A 24,202-nucleotide genomic window follows, 5' to 3' on the forward strand; every position below is an offset into this window, starting at 1 on the left:
ACCTTTTGGGGAAGTTACATAAAGTAAAGTATTTTGAGAATTTCCCTCAGAGAGTGGCTAAATTCGGCGAAGTGGTTTGCAGGTCCATGTGATTTCAGCATCACTTTTGACAGAGACATTCTCCCCTCGTAGGCAATTACAAGGCATGGTGGTCAAATCCAAGGAATAAGAGTTTATAAGACGACCTCACAATTGATGATATTTGGAGGGTGTAAATTCAGAAGTGGGAGAAATAAGTGTCATTACAGAGGCAGGATTGAAAGCAGAGCTTGTCAGTGAGCAGCTGGTATGCCCATGGGCCTAGTCCAGTACGACCTGGAAAATAAACAAAAGCTACCCCTCTGTAGCAGGGTGGAGTCCCAGCTTGCAAGTGTTTGCATATATAGCAGTGTTGTGGTGACCTGTGCATAGTAATCTGGCTATGAATTAATGAAGTTTAAGGTAAAAACTCAGGAGAAACCAAAAAACAAATGTTCTATGAAAAGCTATGCATTTTTAGTGCAGAAAGCTTAAATCTAATGCATGAACACTTGGTTTAAAAACTTTGGAACTCTTTATCTTGGAGAATTTAATGAAGGGAGAACATGATAAGGAGTTGGGAACTAGCTGGGGAAGAAGAAGTCAGTCAGCTGACAGCTAGACCCGATATTCAGGCGATTGTAGCATCTCTATTGCGGTCTTCAGCTGTGTATATTTTCAAGTTGGATACCGAACATTTGAATTAACAATTCTCTCTAATATAGAGGATCAACACTTTGGTCAGGGCAAGAGATTTGCTCAATGCCATGACAGTGCATGATATCGGTTCTGTTAGTGATCCTTGGCACAGAATGACTTTCAAAGCATAGCCAGAGAGAGGAGTGAGTCGAACTTGCCAAAAGATGCTATCAATTATGGGCAATGTGAGGTTTCATTGTTTTATACGTGTCTTACAGATTAAAAGAGTTTTTTGGATCGTTCACATGGACTCAAAAACCGGGTTGGTGGTTCCTTCAGACTGTTACGTCCTACAGGATCTGGGGTGCTAGAAGTGGAGTAAGAAGCACTGTGTGTAAACATACCACCTCCATGTCTAACCAGTGCATTGCTAATTCTGGACTGGGTGTAAGTCACAACCCTTCTACTATTGGATTTTGGGTTAAACAGTTGGATTTTTGCAGCGCATAAATGCTTAGAAGGAGTCAGCTGTGGTAGTTCAAGTGCTGGGGGGATTATAGATCACATCTTGGCCAGGGAACGTACCTAAGACGATCTCTTAGTTTATTATTATTATTATTATTATTATTATTCAATACTCAGCTTGGATGCACTGCAGACAGCAAACAATTTCTTTGCTTAGGGAAACACGTTTTCTGACTGTAAACATGACGATAAACACTTTGAATCTTGAATCTAGAATTCTCCAAAAATTAGGGAATAAAGGTAAATATATGGAGATTTCTTGAAGTATATATGCTGCAGTTGTGCATTACAAAGTTCAAAGTATTTCTTGTTATCTTCTTCCATCGGTTGGCAAATCCCTGCCAACCAAATCTAAATATCTACATATAACTGTTTATAATGTACATTATACAATGAAGCTTAATTGCAATCCTTTGTCCTTCCAGTCTTTGGGTTGTTCTCTTTAAGGATATATCATTCCTTTAAGTCACAATTAAAGATATATGTAAATCATTCTTTTGTTTCATTTGGTTACATGCTCACTCTGAATTAATTATCTATGTATAGCTGTGTATATTTAGCTGCCGTTCACATTTTATGTCTTCTTTGTGTCCTAGATTTTCTTGGAATGCAGTTATGAATAACTTATTGGAATTATTAATTATTACAAACATTAACGCTGTTTAATATTCTAGTAATTGTTTATCAAGTAGTATGCAATCCATACCATTTAAGTATGTAATAGGCCATTTTGTATGAACCTGATGTAATAATAATTTTCTTTGTGAGCTAATATCCTGAAATTCTTCCATTTCACATTATTTTTAAAGCAATTATGACACGGAACGTCTAAGTGTGTTAATGAGTAATACACAAAAAAAAAAAAAAAAAGCAGTGATACCAATGAGATTCGCTTGATAAAATCTGTTAATTATTTCGCAGACTTATGGCTGCCGGTTCATAATGTCTTATTTATTTTCTTTAATTCATTGTTGAATTATTTTTCCCTCCTTAAAATAAAGTCATCACTGTAAGTTGAAACATAAAGATTTTCATAAGATCTATTTAGCACTGATCTGGGAACTAATGACACGCCCATATCTAGAGTACGACCTGAGTCAGACAGATAAAGGTTAGGAATGGAGGAGTACATTAAATGGTATGTAAATGTAAGTGATGTGACAGTTTGGTCATTGGGAAGTCATTGAGGATCTGACAACCAGCCTCAAACATGCCATTCGGTCTATATAATGTTCATGCACGGACCACAGAGAAAATCTATATTTCCCCAGATGTACCCATGCCCTCCAGGAGCAGTGCACTCATTACATAAGCAGGCTTCTGGTCGATTAATAATAGAAATGTGAAATTGATGGTGTCATTCCAGTCCAAGCAGAGCTGTGGTGAGACAAAGTACTGATGAAAATACTTTCTATCATAGGCCTGGGGAAGATACAGATGAGGATGACAAGCTCCTCTATAGCAGATGAAGGCATAGATCTCTAGCCAAACATATGAGGTTCAAGTACTGGAAGATGGACCGTGAGGAGTGTGTTCCAAGGCAAAATATCACACACTGCAAAACACCCGTGTTCCCAAGCAATTTCACACCATACTTCATGTCTTATTGTCTTGGTCAAATTTTTGCCCTGCAGCTGATCCATCTTTTTGGCTTCTTAAGAGTGATGAAAATCAGCGAAAGTGATGAAAAAAAAAACAACCAAATAACATCAATTCACTATGGTTTCCACTGTGCCAGAAACTGTAAAGTGTTCTTTCCCAACAAAAAACATTAAAAAGAAGCCCTCTATTTACACATTTGATGTGATCATAATTTATAGTAAAATTTGCGCATGCAAAAGACCTTTCTATACTTTAAACCTTATTGCAAACTTAGAAAAAAAGGCACTAGATATACCGTTTTTACAGTATTTCTATACATTTACTGTACATACCGTATATATTTTTTTCTTTAAAACAGCAGCATACAAGTTGAAAGGCACCCGATTTAGTTGTATTTCAAAACAAAGAAGAAAATTAGGAAAATAAAGTAATGTTTATGTTTTATGTGAAATGTAATTGTTTTTTTTTTCCTAAGAGTATGAGATCTTGAACCTGCCAAGATGGACAGGTCATGACAAACAAGAGTAAAATTTCAGTTTTATGTTATATACTTTCAAGTTTGAGCTAGTGTTTCACCGTGTTTATTGGCTGCGCTTACAATAAAGGTTTTTTTTTTACCACATGTCAACTAGGAGTCTTTCAAATACGACCACATCCTGCAACATTAATGAAAGCACAGTGCAGAGGTCTTCTGAGGACCACAGAATATCTTCACAGAAGATAAGATGCACGAATAAGGGGAAAGGTGAGTCACTCTTTCTTTTTTTTTTTTTTTTGTACGGCAGCCGACAAGATTCGGCAATTCGACAACAGCTCTCTGCCTCACTGAGGGAGTCTGGGTTATTAACTTTCTATTTTTATAAATCCTATATTCATACATTGCTATCATCGAATATTCTGAAGGGTTATGTTAGTTCTGTCAAAAAGGCTGGGAACTTGGAGAAAATGCCGCACTGTAATAGGAGAAATAAGTAATTGCTTTTTTCCAGGGGTGTAAAACTTCATGTATGGGCGTCATAATGATTGATAGGGTTGAAGTATATTAGTTTAATAATATTAAGCATTTGAAATGAAGTCAATTCTAGAATAGTCAACGGCAAAGACTGTTCCCTTGACCGACGCTTATTTTTGTTGCAGGCCAGCTCAGACTGTTATTACCTTTTGTTTATCAATCTCACAAAGAGGGATGTGCTTGTCCAAGTAACAACAGGCTCTGTTCTCAGCGGGGAATGTTTGAATGCATCCCTGAGGGCTCCCAGCCTGGAGGGGCAGCTTGGACTGCAGGAGCAAAATGACTGAGGGCACATGTTTGTGTTGAGACAAAATGTGCACGTGTCCGGGTGAGTCAAACAAACGATCAAATAGAGAAAGCTATTGGATATTGTCTAATATCCTGAGGATCAATAATCTATCCCAGGTAGAGAATTATTTCGGCGGCGAAATAACTTCAATCATTTTATATGTTATGAATGCATCTGGGAATTTGATTGGCAAAAAAGCCCCGGGTCGATAATATTGGAATTGCACTTGAAACATTATGAGAAAGTTTATTGACGTTTAAAATCTGAGTGAGATTGCAAGAATTAATTTTTTTTTTTAATTCTGACGTAAACTTCTTAAACAAGGAGTTTAACAAATCTGAATATAAAACTTAAATAATATGAAATATTATAAATTATATTATATATATATATATTATAAATTCCCCTTTTTTTTAATCAATGGGTCACATGCATATCTGTTTGTATAAAATTAGGATTATCTTTTGAAAAGGGCTTTAGAAAGAGAGTAAATATATCCATCTATCTACACACAGATATATATATATATATATATATATATATATATATATATACACCAGTGACGTGCGGTGAGATTCATGGCTGGTGAGGCACTAGTGTTTACTGTAACTTGCTATTGCTAATTCTATTATTTTGTAGCCGAGTAGTAAGAAGGATGCCTGGGATCAGCAGTGCCCCCTACCATGAGGCACCGTTACTGCGTGCCTCAGTTAATGTCTCTTCGCAGACGTTTTATGATTGCTAAGCACAAGAAATATGTTACAGTTATATAAAAACATTATACACATCAACTAAACTATGGAAATTTAGTTAATATATTAAAAGCGTTTGAAAATTTTAATAATGACATACACAGACAGCAATACGGTCTCAGTGCATAGCATGCCAGCACAGTTAGCATAATCATTGTGCAATCCATAGTGGCATCAGCTGGTTGCTGTGTCACCGCACGTCTCTTCTTCATATTTGAACAGTATATATGAATTTTGTTTTCAGCCATTTTGAAAAAAAAAACTAAAAATTGTGAAGTTAAATGGAAAATAACTTAATAGTATTTAATTAATTTTTTCATTTTACATGTTTTTTCTTTCCATGATGACAGGTGAGGCCCGGCCTCCCCTGCCTCTACTCACTGCACGTCACTGATATACACACATATATATAGAAAATGTAAAAAAATCTCTATATAAATACATATATTTCTGATTTTATTTAATATTTATATGATATGGGCTGTATCACTTTATCTTGGTGCCTTTACATCCCATGAAGGAAACGGTATGACATTAAACCGATCCTTGGAGTAAAAAAGGTTGAGGACGGCCAAAATAGAAGATCAAGGTGCCTTTCAGCGGAAACGCAGACAAGTCTTCGACGGGTAAGACCGAATATGCGAGGAAATCGCTTGTTTTTGCAGTGTATAAGCCATGTTTGTTTTCTTTGTCGCATACAATGACACACGTGATGACACAGACAGGCAAGATGAGAGAGGTAGAGGAGGCATTACCCCATGAAGCTCCTTCACAATGATCCCAGCGCAGAAACAGGGAAAGGCTCATGTCAATATCACACTACAATTGTCCACAATTTATAAAGATGTAGAACAGACACTGTGAAAGTCAGGGAGCTGTGATCAGGTAGCTACAGCAGATCCCTTCAGTCATCTCAAGACATATTATTATAAAACACTCAAAGCAATTGTAAAACAATATGTAAAAGACTCTACATACTAAAAGGAACATTATCAATTTTTAATTGTAGGAACTAGTGTTGAAGTGGAAATAGAGCAGTGCAAAACTTTAACATTTTAATAATCAAAATTAAAAATGTCTTTGTTCAACATGTGGTTTAGATTAACCAGCTATATTAAAAAACATTTCTAATATTTTTATATGTTGGGGTTATTTTTGAATTCCAGAAATACACATATTAAAAGTATATTTATTTATTTCTGAGGAAGAATTACAGTAAGCAATGCTAATGGGATACTTGGCGAAAAAAAGCTCTTCAGATGTGTGTAAAATAAAAGGAAAAGATAAAAGCTTTCATTGCTAAAAGCTTACTGCAAAAATAAAGTTTCAGTTTCAACATTTCTATTAAAAACAATCACTCAGGAAGGTGTAACATCGGATTATCTTTTCTATGTCGATCATCAGTGTCATCCTAGGAAAACGAACAACTAAAAGTCAACAGTTAGCAGGTTTTGTGTTGAGTTTTTTTTTTACAACCGACTAGATAACAAATTTAACCTCCATCAGATAATTTTATTGCTGGAGCAAAAAGCAATGGATACTTACGAAAATGCAAAAGCCACCAGTGCCCCACTGACCACTATGAAGTCCAGGATGTTCCACAGGTCTCTGAAATACGCTCCTGGGTGCAGCAGCAGGCCCAGGTCCACCATCTGTACCAGAATCAGGATCAGAATGAGTTCCATCAGTGCACGGCTTTACTTTGACAGAGCTAACACTGACCGCGGCTACGCCAAGATGGGTGATAATCATCATTGACATCAACATTGTCCTTCCAGACATTTATTGACCATAAATTGAAATGAGCAACAGATGCTTTGACGTGCTAGACCCGACTGAGTCGGTGAAAACAACCGTTTAATTTATCAGATGTACTAACCGCCCAGTGATCGCAGTCATTGGAGGGTGGAAAAAGGGATAGGAGTTCATACATTTTGTCCATTGATTTATATACAGGGTGTGTTAACAGACAGCAAAATGCTTTAAATACAGTCATGGCCAAAAGTTTTGAGAATGACACTTTCACAAAGTCTGTTCCTTCAGGGTTTTTAGGTGGTTTGCCAGATGTTTCTATGGTTGTGTCATTCTCAAAACTTTTGGTCATGACTCTAAATACTGCTGCCGCCAAATTGTTGATCTACACTGTTCATCAGAGGTTCTCTGTAGGACTTGATAAATTCTATGCAACCATATGCTGCCTGAACATTAAAATCTAACTTTGTCTGAAACCATTGTTTTGGCTTAAAGACAGTGGAGAATAAGACTCGCTTGATGGAGATGAGGCCATTCAGCATCTCGCTTTTCTGATTTATAATACTGGTCTCGAAATTCAACTCCATGGTGAAGAATTTGCTGAAATAAGATGAAAAAAAGTTTTTTTTTACCTTGATGACCATTTCAAAAGTGAAAACTCCGGTGAAGGCATAATCCAGATACTTGAGCACCTGCAAAAGACATATCAGATTATTCCTGAAACACAAATAATACTATTTCTGAACGCATTCAGACGCTTATTGGTTACGATTTTATCAAATGTATTTGGTCTGTGTTGTAATGAGACGACGTTTGAATGGGAAGCGAAGTTTCGATGTCTTACATTGTTGCGCGGCGCGTTGGTCCAGACGGGGTCCTCTGCTGCTAAAGCAATGCTGCTCATAGCAATAACAACCAGGATGGACATTTCAAAATAACGCAGAGTCACGATATAGTGACATAATCGCCTGACACTGCGGAAAAAAGACGCACAGACACATTTTACATTTATTTCCATTCATTTACAAGCATAAAGCGATTGTTTTATTAGCGTGATAGATTCAAATCTTGCTTTAGAATTTTTTTTTTCATTTTTTATTTTTTTATTTGAGCAAGTCCTAGTGGTTGCCGTGCAGTTCACAAATTATTTGAATCCATAGTCACTTTTCTGTCCATCTGTAAGGCCGATCGAGTTAATTAATATGACACATATTTAGCCCTCAGTATCTCGCAGTACATGCACGTTTTTCCTCAATTGGTTTTCACTGATGGTGAGTACAGCCTGGTCAATGTGCACTGTCATCAAAAAAAAAAAAGCTACAAAGAGACAATGTCACACTGACAACGAACCACCGACTATCATCCCCTGCTTTTTCTATATCTGTTTTAATTAGATCTGGCCAATTCATCCATTTTTAAAAACATCAGTTCTCTCTCTCTTTCTCTCCATTGACTGCTCTCTTTATGAACTAGAAGACAAAAAAATAGAAATTAAAAAAAAAAAAAAATGCTCTCCAAAAAGTTATACTACCTGTGGACAAAAAAAGATTTCTTTTCCGTTTCCTTTCTGTGCATATGAAAATATACACTTTAGACGGCTGATATGGTTTCCTAAACTGGAGCAGCGTCACTGAACCTGGCATGGCATAAACGGATGATGGGCGAAACTCACGGATTGGTCTGACCAAAGATGAACATGGAGCTGTAAGGTAGAATGGGTTTGGGTCCACTCTGACTCAGATCCTCATTCATCGGGACGGTCTCGCTGTCAATGCTGTTCACTGAGAAGCCAATGGACATCGATATGGTTATCACACTTGAAAAATAACGTACGTTTTACAAAAAAAAAAAAAAAAACAGCCACGGGGAAGTCCCGGAGAAAAATGATCTGCGATTGTGTCCAGTACGCCTGACCAATTCAACCACTTTTTCATGGATAATAGTCTTGACATATTCCATTATCTACAATCAATCCTGCATGTTATTATGTCCTGGTTATCAATGAATCAAACCCAGGGTGTTCTTGTGGATAACCCCCAAACATGACGCCTTAGGATGCCAATGGAAAAATGAAATTGGAGGATTTTTTTCATCAAATGTACACCTTTAAATAAATAATCCCACTGTTCACATTAAAACACAATTGATTTGAACAGTCAGGCAAATGCATGAGGTGTTACTTTGGCGGGTACTGACTTTGTATGAGTGTGGTCTCTCCAGGCGGGGAGGTTATGGTCACGGGGGGAATCTGGATGGAGCTTTGGCCCGTTCGCCTGACGTTCCTCTGGTTGTCTGAGTCCTCAGGCCGTTCAAGAGGCCACTTCGGCTCTTCGGAGCCTTGCTGCGGGGAGACGGCTTGGGATTCCCCATCTGAGTCACCGAGTCTTTCCCTAAAAGAGAATTGCGGGTCAGGAATCGCTTAAGATATTTGCTCAAATAAGACTAACGCTACATTTAGATTTACAGGCTTGTTTATTCTGATACCTACTGGATTAAGACCTGACTCAGGTACAAGCCACATTGCTTTATAAAGGATACTTTGAACAAGCTAAGGGTGTATTTATACTGGTAACAATCTAATTAAAACCCAATATATGTTCTGATTTTAATCACGTCATTTAAGTACATCATAAACAATTTACTAAAATTAAACTTTAAAATTCAGTTGCAGTTTCACAAGGCAGATAATGTTACAGATGAAAAATTCCCGAAGTTCTGCAATAACGCTAATCCTACCATCAGAATAAATATTGTGCTGGAAATTTTAACTTTCATATTTATGAATACAAGAGTAATATCCCAAAAGTAACTCTTTGTTAACGGAAACATTTTCTCAGCTTCGGTAACCAGATTTTTGCAGCCTGTGCAAAAGATGTATGATTACTAGCTGAGGGATCTGACCCGAGGGAACCTGTCAGTATATATAAAGTTACTGCTCTACATTCCACGTCTATTGATTATTAAAATTCGGGGTGGCAACAACCAAACCGGGACTGACTCAGAGAACTGCAAAAGTATTGCATACCAGACAACTAAAAGCTTGTGATGCTTCACTCTTGGAACGTGCTGTGTAAATGGGAGACGACTGAAATAACTGTAACTGAAACAAAAAGTCATTTTTAAAACCAAACTTCTGTCTGTGTGGACAAAATGTCAATGGATTGGCCTTCAAACAGCGCATGTGGATTAATACTGCAGGGAAAGCCTGCTGAAAATAATGTTGCATTACAACAGATTGACATGAATTCTATTTGCCCAAAGATCATCATTAGGTCTGGCTCCGCCTTAAAACGTAAGTACAAGAGTATTCACCGCATCTTTTCTGACAAGTTAAATAATCCTCGTTTGAATTCAAAATGAACCACAATTTTCAGAGATGGAAACACATTTGACAGACGAATAAAGATAAATGTAATCCAGGAAAATATCATATATATAAATACATTGTCAGAAACTAAGTTAAAGTATACTTCTGCTTCATCATTTTCAAAATGAAGTAGGTATAAGATGTATCCGAAACACGGAACGCGGTTATAACACATTTTTATTGATGTAAGAATGAATGAAGAAAGCATGAGAAAATCCTGACTTCTTATTTATAAAGCTTAACAAGTGGTTTCAACTTTTAGTCCTGGAGCTAAATGAATGGATAAAAAAACATGGAAATGTTATATTTAGGCGACAGCCAATTGTTTGGAGTTTTTGACATATTTACATGGTATTTATATTTATTTATGCTCTACAAATGATGTAAAACCATTAACAACACTAAAATTACTTTTTTGTCATTTCTGTTACTCTTTGTTTTGAAAATCACTGCATGATTAACGCATTTACATTTTAGAATAGCTTAATAATAAGGAAAAAAAATCACAATGAAATATTAACTTTTATTGAATAATTAAATGTATTTTCAGTGATAATTGACCATTTTCTTGTCCATTTTCTCAAGGCTTTTTTTTTCATTCTGCGTAAGACAGGGTTATGATAAACCCATCCAACTTGGAGGTTGTTGGGACTGATTCACTTTTGTTGGCTTTTTTTCTGCCCTCTGTAATTCAGTTTCTCCCCTTTTCTCATCATTAAGGCTGCTCACTTGGTATCTGAGGTTTTTATTTTACTTACTTACTTGGCAGAGTACTAGATTTTAAGGTTTTCTTTGGGAGTGAAAACTGTGGATGGGATGGACAGGAATAAGTCCATAAGAGGGACAGCACATGTTGTTGCTACCCCTCCTGACAGGAGGGCCAAGAGAATCACCAAAGAGGAGCTTTGGGGAGCAAATGAAGTTAGTTGACGTGAGAGAAAGGGTTCTAGAGATTAGGGTTAAATGGAGGAAGGTTGACTGGCTGTCGTGACCCCTGAGGGGAACAGTTAAGTGGAACAGAAGGAAAAGACTTAACAGAGTTTAAGGTAAGAGTTTGCATATACACCCAGAACTAACCTATTTATACTACGTAAGCCTTGGACACACGAGTTCAGGTTAAGTATCTTTTTCTTTGCTCTAGATAACATATGTTTTTTTTAATATCTGTTTTCTATGTCAACATGTTGATAATGTCAAATGGAGATTTTGATCCATTGTTTCATGCATGTCAATCGCTGTATGGCAGGCACATACCTGTTGTACCCATAAACCTGCTTTCCACCCGCGGAAGCAAATGCACTTATGCAAACAAATGTATGTTTTTGCGTGTTCAACAATCCTGCGAACCACCCAAAAATTGGTTTTACAATCTCTCTCACTACCAATGCTTCCTTTCCTCATTTCTTCCCCTCCTTATCTTTCTGACAGAAGAGAAGATATTTTTGCCCTCCAATGGCAATCCTCTACAAAACTAGCCCGTCGGATAAAAAAGCCAAAGAAACCGTAACCTGAGGCTTTTTTGGAGCACGGTTAGGTCTGCTTTAAAAATCTGTTGTACATGTGCTTCCAGAGTTTGGGTGTTTACCTTTGGGTTTGAGGCTTCTCTCTGCCATTGGACTCTTCTTCAACACAAGTGGATTGGCCCCTCGATCCTTGGTTCCAATGTCTCTTCTGCTCTTCGTTGGTCCCGTCCTCTGCTCGGGAGTTCCTGTCCCCGTCTCGGTTCGATGACCGTCCATCTCTGTGGTGGGATCTTCGCTCTCCCCTTCCTCCGCTGTTCACCGTGCCATTGCCTTCTCTGGAGTGCCGATGCGAATGATGGCGATGCTCTCTCTCGCCTGCGACTCCGACTCCCCCATTGTCGTCGAGCGAGCTCTGATGGTGGTGCCTCCTGCCGCCGTCTCGGCTGCGGGACCTCTCGCTTTTCTTATCTTTGGATCGACTGTGGTGAATGTGGTGCCTGCCGTTATTGCACGTGTCGCTGCTATAATTGGTCTCGTCCCTCCTTCTTGCTCGATCTCGATCCCTATGTCGATGGTGCCTCCGAGGCTGAGGTAGAGACGGAGGGTCGGCGGTCGTCTCCGCTTCCTCTGACATGCAGGACTTGTGATGGTGGTGCTGGTGGCCACCGAGCAAAGCTCCGTCGCAATGCTCGACCACTAGCGGCCTGTCGAGGTGGGTCTTCATGTCGGGACGGATGTGGAGAGCCGAGGACAAGCGCAGACGTTCCTCAGGCTCCAGTTCGTTGTACAGGGCTTCGCAGCTTGCGCGGTTTTGCTTCCTCAGCTGGTTGGCCCTCTGCTCCCACACCGACATGGTCTTCACTGACCTCTGCTGTTCCTTACTGTGGGAGAGAAGAAGACGAAAAATCAAAATACGTGTGCAGTAACAAGTATTCAGATACCAGGACCCTTTGCCATATTCCGAAACTACAACAAACTACGACGAAGCATGGATTCCTTTAAAGGGTCATTTTATCCGAAATCAAAATAATAGCTCCTCTTGCCAATCAGTGCTTATTTATACATCTATACAATATAATGACATTGGGTTAGTTGACAAATTGTGGCGGTATGTCCAAAATATATATTGTCTTAGATATTTTCACACCTGGATCCCAAAGAAGATTTGGATGAACCGTTAACCGTAGTTTTCACAAACCGGGCCGTGTCATGCAACATATTTGCTGTTAAAAAAATAGAAAAATTCATCCGTGGTACACCACTACAATGATCTAATGTCAACATGAAGTTTTGATTTTTTTTTTAAGGTTTCATCCTAATTAACTGAACTACAGGTATTCTAGCTAAGCATGTTTGTACTGTGCCCGAGCCTCTGATTTCTACAGTGCGATCCATCACACTGCGATTATTCCGACTTATAAATAACACTGCTGGCAAGAGGAAACACGTTTAATGAACGTGTTATTAAGTGTAACTTTAAGGTGCGGCACAGTCATTCCGTTCACTATACGCTGACATTCCACTTCACGCCACTTAAAAACAGCAAAGTATTTCATCGTACATCTCATGAAGACAGACACACAGACCCTACATGCTGAATGATCTTCAGTATGACCAAAGGCTTTCAACACAGCAAACCACAGTTTTGTGTATATTTATGTGCGTGCTGTGGAGAGACCTTGACCATGAATATGTGTGATCGGCCGAGTCGGGGCCCGGACACCAGCTCTGGCATGCAGCCGTCTTCTGTCTCAGTACGAATTTAAGGTGGTTTGAAATGGCTGAACGCATGCACTTTTAACATCCAATGGCCTTAAAAAGTGCCATCTGTTCCCTTCTTATTCTGCGCAACTACACTTCAGAAAATATGTAAACAGTATCAAGGAACCCCCTTAGTTGTTGCTAAAACTACAGTCAATGTAGGCGTCACTGAAAAATGCAACGTTTCATGTTACATTTTCAAATGTCAATTTTCTGCACTTAAAACTGATTTCTTTTTGCTAATTGTCTTGTGATTGAAATATTATGGATTTAGGAATTGGATTGCAAAAACAGAAACTTTTACGAAACATATGATAATAAATGAGTCTCACTGGTGCGCTGAAGCATCAATGCCTGACGGACAAGTGCAATTTAAGGCAATATTAAGTTAAGGCATTAGTATTTTTTTTTTTTTTTAATATCTTCCAGTATTTTTGTGACATTTCTAATAATTCACTGCAAAATTATCAATAAACATTTTATGGAACTGTGGATGCTTTAATGATTAAACAAAGTAAAATGGTAAAAACATGGTTGGTTGTTATAATGGTAGATATTTTGCTAAAGTAAAATCAATTATTTATACATTCATTCATTCATTAGCAATACTGCTTATCCTGCACAGAGGGTTGTGGGGGTGTTGGAGCCTATCCCAGCCATCATTGGGCGAATGACGGATTCCACCCTGGACCGATCGCCAGTAAACACGGGGTTTCCAATCAACCTACTGCATGATTTTTGGTGTGTGGGAGGAAATCAGAAACTCCCACACACACACGGGGAGAACATGTAGAAAACAACACAACAGAAAAGCCCGCTGGCAGACCAGGGACCTCCTTGCTGTGAGGCTGAAGTTGTAACCGCTGAGCCGCTGTGCCGCCACTTTTTCAACAGTTATTTTATTGATTTATGATTTATACATCTACACTATACACAAATCTATTACAAAGACATTTGTTCCATTATTAATATTTATAAATGTATAATTCTATTCCTAAGGCTGATATTGCATCTGACCACTAACTTCAAATATTGCTAGACATACGGGTCCCTTTTGTGTATTTTAAAAGGGGGTCCTTGGGGTATTGAGAGTCTACTTGAGGGCCATCAAAGAGACTGAGAGCCGCTTCTGCAGAAAATGTTGCTTCTATCACTTACTAGTGTGAAACGTTGCATTACAAACTACCATTAGTCCGGGTGTAACTGATGGCTGAAAAGGCAATATTAGACCGGCCAGTTGAACAAAAATATCAATAACACGTCGTGCATGAAAAAATGGGTTCGGACCGTGTAAATAATGAGAGCATCGCCATGTATGTTTTTTTTTTTTTTTTTTTTTATGTGATCGTTATAGTCATTATGGACCGCCCTGGCTTGCAGGCAGTTGGGTTTACCTCAGGTAGTGATGGACTGGGGTGCAGACAAAACTCCTACAAAAACATAAAAGAGGGAGCAACATTGAAACAAACAGAGGGACAGGAAGAGCTTCAGAGAGGGACAGAAATGGTTAACAGCTGACAGACAGTAGCACAGAAGGGCCAGTAAGTGTCAGAGCACCGGCACGTGAAGAATCATGTCCAGTAAGATGTAAAATTACACAACAACCAAAAGAACTTTTTGCTCAGAAGAATCCTTTGTATTTCTTTTACTAACTTGAGTCTTAAGTGGGTTTTGTACTCCCAATCTTTTTTTTTTTTAGTTAAGGTTATTAAACAGCAAAGGTTTCTGTTCTAAAAATTCAAAAAAGAGAATTCATAACGCCTTTTGTGTCATCAAGATTTTTTTTTTCATGAAAATATCACATTGTGGATTCTGTTTTGGTTTTTCAAAACCAAAATTTTCGGAATAATAGCTTAGACGTATATCCGTCTTACATGTAAGGAAATACCTATCTTTTCCAGAAGCATTCATTTTAAATGGCACGATGGCAGAGTTTGTCCATTTTTGGAAATGTTTAAGTTGGAAGAAAAAAAAAATCATGTATGACATATTTAAAAGGCCGGTGAGATTACACAAGTAATCTCTTTTCGGTGAGGTGTTTGTGATATCCCTCTGTCCATAGAGATTTCTCGATGTTTATTCAGATCAGTACCCAGAGTGATGTACCGTTAACCCAGCTTGTGCATAAAATGCCAAAACAAGTCCAAATGGCAACTGCGAAAAAGGCCCAACGCCCTGGTTTCTCTCTGCCTTTCTACTGAGCAACCGTGTTCTTCATTCATATAAAACACGCCTGATGGTCTGAATCTGCAAATATACTTCTCACACATAAATCACAGTATGAATGCGGTCACACAGAAAAAAAAAATAAAATCCACGAAGGGGGATGTCGATCACAAACATAGACAAAGATCACTGACATTGACGGAACGACCACAAAAACAATGGATACAAATATCGACACATCACCGCAACAGGTGGACACGGGTGTTTGATGGATGGCGTCAGGAAATTAGAGGAATGGGAGAGAAAATGGGAGGATTTAAAAAGTTGTAACTCACAGTGAGTTAACGCTGCAGATGGATGAGCTGCTAGAGTGCGCGTTACCTCGACTGCGTGTTAGAAAACTGCACATGCACAAAAACATAACGAAACAAAAAGAAAAACACAAAAGTGGGGCAGGGAGAACATCATATTGGATGAAGTCAGAGTTACAGCCGGACACCATTTGACAGTCTGCTTTCTTCAGTGTAACATCCCACTTTGCACCACGGACAGTCGGAACGGAGACACGCGAGACCGAACTGGAAAGGAACATTCACCGAATGAACAGCTCGCAGAGGAATACGCGCTCAAATATGACCGCCGTGGATATTCTTCATTCGCATATTTCAAAATAGTCAGTACATTCTAAGCAACTTATTCATCACATTCTGCACATACATTTTTTTCCCAGTCTGCCTGTTCATTATCCAGCTTATTCTGTATATATATCCACATTCCTTGTAGATTCTGTAAGTTCATTTTTATCCATCTTATTCTATATACTGTATATGTATGCATTTTATTCCCGCGGTGATATTATTCTGTCTATCTATCAATCTATCCATACTTGTGCAGCGCCTCCAGACCCCGTGTTCAGTATAATACCAGCCCCCCCTGGTAATAATGTTATTCTCCGAGAGCCTTTCTGAATGATTTGTAGCCGTGACGTGACATGGCATGTCTCCGACACCGGCACGCATAACTCATGTCAGCTCCATGCCATTAGACCAAAATAAATTTGTAGTGTCAGGGTTATGAATGAGTGACATTAATATTCCTCCCTAACCTCCCAGAAAATGTATGTGAGAACTGTCATTTGGTCCCATCTCTCTCAGTTCCTCACAGATGAGATTTTTTTTTAATGTTTTAAATCAAGGCTCGTAGAATGCTGACACTCTCGCGAATTTAATAGAAAATTCCCCCTTTGGTGGCAAAAATTCATCTAGTGTTTTCAAATATGCATCAGAGGCAGTGGGGGGGGTCAAATAAAACACGAGACCCTGCAATCGACCGCTTTTGGCCCCCCTCCCTCCGTTTATATTCGTATGGATTTTAGTTTTTCAGTCGCTCGGAGATCCGGTGATCTGCAAAAATGCCACGAAACGGCGTCGAGCGGTTCTGACAGAGATTTCGGGGCGCACGTATCGGGGTAATCGTCAGCAACAGGAAGGACCGGCGGAGCACATCGGAAGAATGGAATTGTCGTCGGGCTACGATATTGGAAACGCTGCCCTCACGTCAGCGCTGCCTCCCGTAGCTGTAGCTATTTCCGAACGCGCATCGATCACAATCCCTTTCACCGTTGTCATATTTTCTGTTTGAATCTATCAATTCTGATCGTGCCCCTGCAGCTGTATTATTTGATATTGATGTCAACATAAAGGACACATCTGGAGCAATGTGCTCTGAGACTGTTTCATCATAATATGATTTCAGATTTATTCACATTATTTGATTTTAGTGGGCTTTCTATTTTATCAATGGATTTTTTCTTTTTTTTTTTCGTATTTGGAAAAAGTAAGTGAAATTATTTGGCGAATTATTTCACTGAATGTACATGAAGACGATCGTCTGTTCACACGCGCGTCTCGAAAACATAAAGAACGGATACATTTGGTCAAAACAATTGATTAATCAAATAAATACATAAATATAGATATAAAAAAAATAAACCAAACAGACTATAGGTGTGCATTTTTGTTGGGAAACATCAGAACCAGAAAAATCATATTTGTTCCTGAAAGGGTAAACATGGACAGAATGTCTGAGCTTAGAATAGAGGAAATGAGATACTATACTATGCTGAGATATTAGATACTATAGTATAATTTTACTAATGTACTATTATTCTATTATTATTCTATGTTAATTATATAAGTTTAAACGCTATTATTAACGGACCAGAAAACAAAAGACTTTAGGTTCAGATGTGTGTGTGTGTGTGTATGATTGTATACATATATGATATATATATTTAGTATATATATGATTGATTAATTTTTCAATTTCAGCTCAGTTAAGTACAAAGACGTACTCCGATACACTTTTATTTTGAAGGGCTATTTTTTATTTTTCCAAATAGGAATAAAGATAATGCAAACAACAGCTTTGTGCTCCTTCACTCCAAATCCAGATGACTCATCTTGCCCTGCACTCCAAAATTTTGCATTCACCAGTCGTTCCGTATTGGTGGGATTAAATTACAGAAGTCAAGTAGAGAGGACTTTTAATTCTAACGCCATGTTTAGTTTAAGACTACTGTCATTTCTAAAATTCCAAAAGACAAAACAATTGAATCCATTTTGAGGTCTGACTGTCTGGGAGTACAGCAAACACATTTACAACTCAACAACTGTGAAAATTAGGAATCAGGCCTGTAAAGACATCAGCATTAAAAACAGGTGAAAAATAAATCATTATTTTTTACATGCACACATGTGCCTGATATATAACGGTATTGTACGATAGCAACGATCAGGTCGGGGTGGAAAAACAAATCCTTGTCAGGCTTAAGACACACTTTAGGCTTAAACGGCCACTTTCGTTTGATTGTGAGCCAAACAGGCAACAAACAGTGCAACATTACTGTGTAACAACAGCTCTAAAATACACTGCATAAGATGCCTTGAGTTGAATATGATGCTAAAGTTGGTCTGGACTTTAGTTTGTTGATAACAAAGGACTCCTTTTTTGTGATTTCAACAGAAAGAACCGCTTGGTAGAGGGGACATGCAGGCAGAAAAGGCTGAAAGACTTACGCTGTAATGGAAATATTAGCAGCTGACATGGGGCTGACCTCCTGCACCTCCTTGGCTTTCTGCAGAGCCAGCTTCTTATTTATGGCCTCCTCTTGCTCCTCTTCATCCTAGAAAGGATGTGCAAAACAGTCCATGCATACAGTGCCTTTTCCCTGGATAGTGTTAGATTGAATTTTTTGAAACGGTAGATTTTCAAGGATATATCAGCATCCTTAAAGTTTGTTTCCAACAAAAAACTCTCAGGCAATTACCAGCCCCAAGTTTAAAATAATAATACTTATTTCCTTTTTTTTCATTAAGTGTAGCTTCCAGATGTTTTGACTGAATTATCGTAATTATCTAACAAAATAACCGCCTTATCCATTATTTGCATTTTAACATCTTTGCTTATTTTTCCATCACCTGGTGCTATTTTGAAACGTTTATTTTTTTGAGGAAAAAATATTTTTGACTTCATGTATACGATGTCATTTTTAAAGGTTTTAACAATAATAAATAGTTTGTTCTGCAACACACATGTCTAGCAACAGTCACTTGAGGGTTCTGGAAGCAAATTCATCCATCTGTTAGTGTTAAATTAAGTTTCCTCACATCTGCAAAGTGAGGTCAGGTGATAAAGAGACCATGTACCTTGGTGAGCTCCTGGGCATTTGCAAGGTTATCAACAGCAATGGCTAAGAAGACATTGAGGAGTGTGTCTGGTCATTCGCATGGTCAAGAAAAGGGACTGAAAAAATGCTAAATGAATGTTAAAATCGCTGATTTTTTTTTTTTTTTTTTTTTACATAGGTTAGAAAGGAAGTCAAAGCGCTGGGAGGAGGATACAGTTTCCGAAGAGAGTGAGGACGATGAAGTAAATGGAGGAGAACATCCCCCCATGGACCCCTCCTTGAGATTCAATCCCATGGTACATGACTGCGTTCCAGTCTTCCCCCGTGAGGATCTGCATACAACGCACGGTTCAGCTTGGCACGGAATTGCAAAAAAAAGGCAAGAGAGAAGGGGCGGCCCGCGGGGGGAAGGGGGAGGGGATTACCTGGAAGACCGTGAGGATGGCTGCGGGAAATGTGTCAAAGTTGGTCGTCGGGGTTTCGTCTTCAAAATTGAACCTGCATCAGGGAAAAAGGGGGCGCCTTTGAGTCATCTTCCTGAAATGCTAGAACACTCCGGCATGCATTCTTCCGACTGCTTTAGCTTGATAACGTTACTCTTGATATGAGCAGTTTCTTGTTCCCTGTTGTAACAGTTGCTGATGCTGTTGTTTTGCATGTCGGTCCACTGGGACCTCATTACTCAATCGAGGAGGCTAGACTGGCAGTAAAAATAGTCTTGATCCATGGAATCTTGTCAAGAGACAAGCAGCCGAAGCAGAAGAAGAAACTTCTTCCACAATTGTTTGTTTGTGATGAAGGAGGTGTAATATAATAATAGTAATGCTGATAATACAGCAAGGTAGATTAATACGGTGATAACTAACTTTAATGGATATCTATGTGTGACTTATTTTGCTGAGTTAAAGTTAAAACCTCACAGTGAAAAACAATAAGGGTGTTGTAATGACATGGAAAATATGAGGAAAGGCAGTTCCAGATTATTCCAAACCCAAATGATTTTCCACCACAACACCGCAGCTTTGAAAGCAGCGAGAGGGTCAGGCAGCGACTCTGCATCGACACTCGCGTTGTCATAAAATGTCAGCTCCAGTTCAAATTTAGTTGCGAAAGAAATATTTCGTTTGATTAAAATCATCTCAAAACGTGAAGATTCTCATATTTAAACGTAATTTATATCCTGAAGAATACCGAGCAGGATTTTTTTATCTGTGTGTTGCAAAAAAATCTAAACCAGGTTTTTATAAAGATACTATTATTCTTTATGTTTGCAAAATTTGAATGGAATAAAGAGATAGGTTTTTGGAATAAGTTCTTGGTTATAAGCCGCTTATTAAGTGATTTTGTGCACTGTTTCAGCAGATTTTTTTAAAGTAGTACATGTGCATAGTGCACAAGTTGTGTGTATAGTGGAAAGAAAAAAGAAAGAGAATTAAAAACTCTCTTGGCAAATATGCATTAAAATAACTTGTTTGCCTTTAGTTATTTTGTATAAATGTATTATGTTATTTACTTTAACTTGGTGGCAAAAATGTACAATACAATTATAGTAGTGCAAGAGTACAGTGATAATACTGTAGAAGACAAAGGAAAGATTCAAAAGGAATTCAAACTTCACGAAAACATTGTGTGGAAAAATACGCTGCTCTATGAAATGGGACTGCGTTTGTCGTTCCGCAGATTCGAGACGGATCCCCAGATCCAGCTTTTGGAAATTGGTAGTATTTGCGGTGTACTCACTGTCCACCAAACAGCTGCATGCCCAGCAGAGCGAAGACCACAATGAAGAGGAAGAGGAGGAACAGCAGGCTGATGATTGACTTCATGGAGTTCAGCAGGGACACCACCAAGTTCCTCAAGGAGTTCCAGTACCTGCACACACACATACATGTATGTATCCATGTATGTATGTGCTTATATGTGTATATACGAAATGACTCACTTGGTGACCTTGAAGATCCGCAGTAGCCTGAGCGCCCGCAATACGCTGATGCCAAATGAAGCGCCCGGTTTGATGGCGGCCCAGATGACCTCAAAAATGCTGCCGATGATCACCTGAGATACAGTCGTATTAGTGCCGGTGGGAGTCGCTCCGTGCGCGAAATGAAAGACATGACATAAAATCAGCAGCAAATGGTTCCTCAACTATTCAAAATATGAAATGGCTCATTTCCCAAACCTCCATCCGCCAGAGCATGTCCTGCAACATGTTTTCTGTCACTTAAATGATTATCAAAAACACACGGCGGCTCAGTGCCTCACAGCGAGGAGGTCCCTGGTTCGATTCCAACGGGAGGGTCGCGGTTTCCCCAACGTTCTCCAGTTTCCTCTCAAATTCCCAAAACATGCAGCAGGATCAGACACGTGATGAAAGAGTGAATGGTTGTGCGTCTCCTCTCACCCAATGAAAGCTGTGATAGGCTCATTCACCCCAAAACCGTGAGTGCAGGATATGCAAGATGGATGAATGAATGACTAAAAAAATGATCATTATCAAAAAGCAATGTATTTGTATTTTTAATGTGGCACATTCTCTTTTGAGCATCTGGGCTTCAAAGATATGAATCCTTCTAGTATAGCTTTGCATTACTCAAAAATAGTACAATTCTAAGGTGTGTCCTTGAATTTTCTGTTCGAGTTTATCATCTCCATCTTTTTCTTCTTGAGCTCAAAGAATGATGCGTTGTTGTCGGGTGGAACAAGCACAGGAAATGTTTGTGTACAGTTGCATCAATTACCCACCAAGGGGTAAAAGGGACTCCCTCTTGCACCCCTGGTGACTGGCGGGTCATTTTACACAGCATCAACAACTGTCATTATTATTTTGATTTCTGATGCTACTTTCTGGCGACATATGAACTCACATAAATCCTGCAAGTTATAATAGGCAGGGATCACAGCAGCTACGACAGCATGGCAATTAATGGCATAGTGACGTCTTGTCTGGAGCTTCAGTCCCACCTCCACTCAAGGTGTCTGACTCCAGAGTCTTCACCTTATAGACTCTGCTGTCAGATACACCCCAGAAGTAAAAAAAACCCTCCTGCAGCCTGGTAAGCCTGCGATTAATCTTCGGCAAACATCACATCGGTTCACACCCACAGGCGCCTGAATCTCTTCCTTCCTCTCTGGCACTGTAATGGAAATATCCCCAGTCATGGGTGTGAACCTACTTTCTATCCTTTTCTTTTACTACCAAATGTTTATATTTGTGCTTTGTGTTATGAGTAATTTACCTTTAAGTTAGAAAGACATTCCTCAAAATAAGCAACAAGACATTTATTTTAAAGATTTGCTGATGTTTACTTAGAAAGGGATAACATAAAATATGATCCACGTGTCTTCTTCTGTCACCTTCTCCCTGATCAGGGGTCGCCACAGTGGACCGTCTGTTTCCACCCCGCCTTGTTGTCTGTATCGTCATCTTCAAAATAACAGTGTGTCGTCCTTCACCACATCCACAAATCTCATTTTTGGTCTTCCCCCTTTCCACCTGCCTGGCAGCTCCATCTCCTTTAGCCAATAAACTCGCTCTTTCCTCTTCACGCATCCAAACTACCATCTCAGTCTGGCCTTTTTTTTTTACTTTGCCTCCGAGACGTCTAACCTCGGGTGGCCCTCCGATGTGTTCCTCTCTAATCCCGTCCATCCTCGTCACTTTCGAATAAAATCTCATTATTTTCTTTTTGGTCAGAGCCGCCATCCAAGCCGTTAAGGGAAGGTTCGGTCTAATCACCGTCTTATAAGCCTTTCCCGTCACTCTTACATCCGCTCTTCTGTCACAGATAACCCCCGACACTCTTCTCCATCCTCTCCACCCCCTCCGGCACTCACCCCCCTTTTCTACACCCCCCGAGTTGCTCTAAATATTCAAACTCCTATATTTAATTCCTCCGCGTTCCACCTGGTTCCCTTTCATTCACGCATGTACTCTGTCTTACTGCTGCTGACCTTCATGCCTCTTCTTCCCCAAAGCATATCGCCACCTCTCAAGGCTCCCCATCACCTGCCCCCCTGCTCTCGCAACAGTCATCTGCAAACATCAGTCCGCAGAGATTCCTGTCTAACCTCATCCGTCAGCCTGTCCATCACCAAGGCGAACAAGAAGGGGCTCGGGGGGGATGATTTTTGATGCAGTGCCGCCTCCACCTTGAACCTATCTGTGACTCCTACCACACTCTTCACATCTGTTGTTTACTCACATATGAACAACTGTAACCCATGTGTAGTAGCTTAATAGCTTGTGATCAATTAAAGGAAAAAAAAAAAAAAAATCAAGAATTATATGATCTTCATAAAACTTTAGTAACTGATCAAAACAGAATTATGAGATGAGATGATGAGATGAGAACAACTTTATTTATCCCGAAGGAAATTGTTGTGCCAGTTTCAAGCTAAAACATAACAATAATAGATAATAGTAGGAAGGAGGGAGAATAAGAAATACAATTAAATATAAATTGTCAAGGTTAATATAAATTGTCAAGGTTAAAGGCTATCAAGTGTTTTAAGGTCTTAAGTACAATATATATACATATTATGTACACTTTATAGTTTATTTGTATTTCTTATCCCCCCCTCTTTTTTTTATTTTTTTATCTGTTTATGCAATTTTCTACTATTATGTATTATTGTTATGTTTTTCTTGTAACTCTGGCACAACAATTTCCTTCGCGATAAATAAAGTTGTTCTTATTCTTATTCTAAGGTTACAACTTTTACACATTAATAGTATGACAAGAATAAACTAGACATTTGTCTTTGGTAGTTTGAATCAAAAGAACAGAACGTAACATTTTCTTCATAAAATCATAGGTTAATATTAGATGTGATAGAACATTATATGTCCCACAGCGGAGAATCAAGAGTTACAGCAGCAAAGGAGGTAATTGGATACATGATAGAGATAAAATTGCAGTACCTATAAAAAAGAATGAGAAGTCTCTATGGAAAAAAAATGTGAAATAAATATCAGAGGAATACGAATAGAGTAAAATAGGATTCATGAAAATATATTGCTATACAAGTAGGATTATATCAACCATTGTCAACAGAATGATATTTAATATAAATTATATATTTGGAGATTCTGAGAAGATCTAGTCTGATTCAAAATGCGCTCTGATACCACTGGCATTTACACATAAATTGTGAGAGGACTAAATAAA

General features: G+C 38.8%; 1 protein-coding gene across 1 annotated transcript in view; it reads right to left on the reverse strand.

The window, feature by feature from the left end:
* Window positions 1-24,202, reverse strand: part of cacna1ba (calcium channel, voltage-dependent, N type, alpha 1B subunit, a) — a 135,273-nt gene that overhangs the window by 43,034 nt on the left and 68,037 nt on the right. Inside the window, exons 13-25 of the mRNA XM_086169216.1 lie at window positions 20,977-21,089; window positions 20,775-20,906; window positions 19,460-19,532; window positions 19,249-19,366; window positions 19,054-19,121; window positions 18,424-18,530; window positions 15,682-15,747; window positions 11,542-12,300; window positions 8,786-8,979; window positions 8,262-8,370; window positions 7,434-7,563; window positions 7,222-7,281; window positions 6,383-6,489 (exon numbers count right to left, since the gene is read on the reverse strand). Of these exons, the coding sequence (XP_086025342.1) occupies window positions 6,383-6,489; window positions 7,222-7,281; window positions 7,434-7,563; window positions 8,262-8,370; window positions 8,786-8,979; window positions 11,542-12,300; window positions 15,682-15,747; window positions 18,424-18,530; window positions 19,054-19,121; window positions 19,249-19,366; window positions 19,460-19,532; window positions 20,775-20,906; window positions 20,977-21,089 (2,036 nt within the window). The remainder of the gene's footprint in view (window positions 1-6,382; window positions 6,490-7,221; window positions 7,282-7,433; window positions 7,564-8,261; window positions 8,371-8,785; window positions 8,980-11,541; window positions 12,301-15,681; window positions 15,748-18,423; window positions 18,531-19,053; window positions 19,122-19,248; window positions 19,367-19,459; window positions 19,533-20,774; window positions 20,907-20,976; window positions 21,090-24,202) is intronic.

This window comes from Fistularia commersonii, chromosome 22, assembly GCF_037954325.1.
Source record: "Fistularia commersonii isolate RoL2024-O1a breed Wild chromosome 22, RoL_Fcom_v1.0, whole genome shotgun sequence".
NCBI lineage: Eukaryota > Metazoa > Chordata > Actinopteri > Syngnathiformes > Fistulariidae > Fistularia > Fistularia commersonii.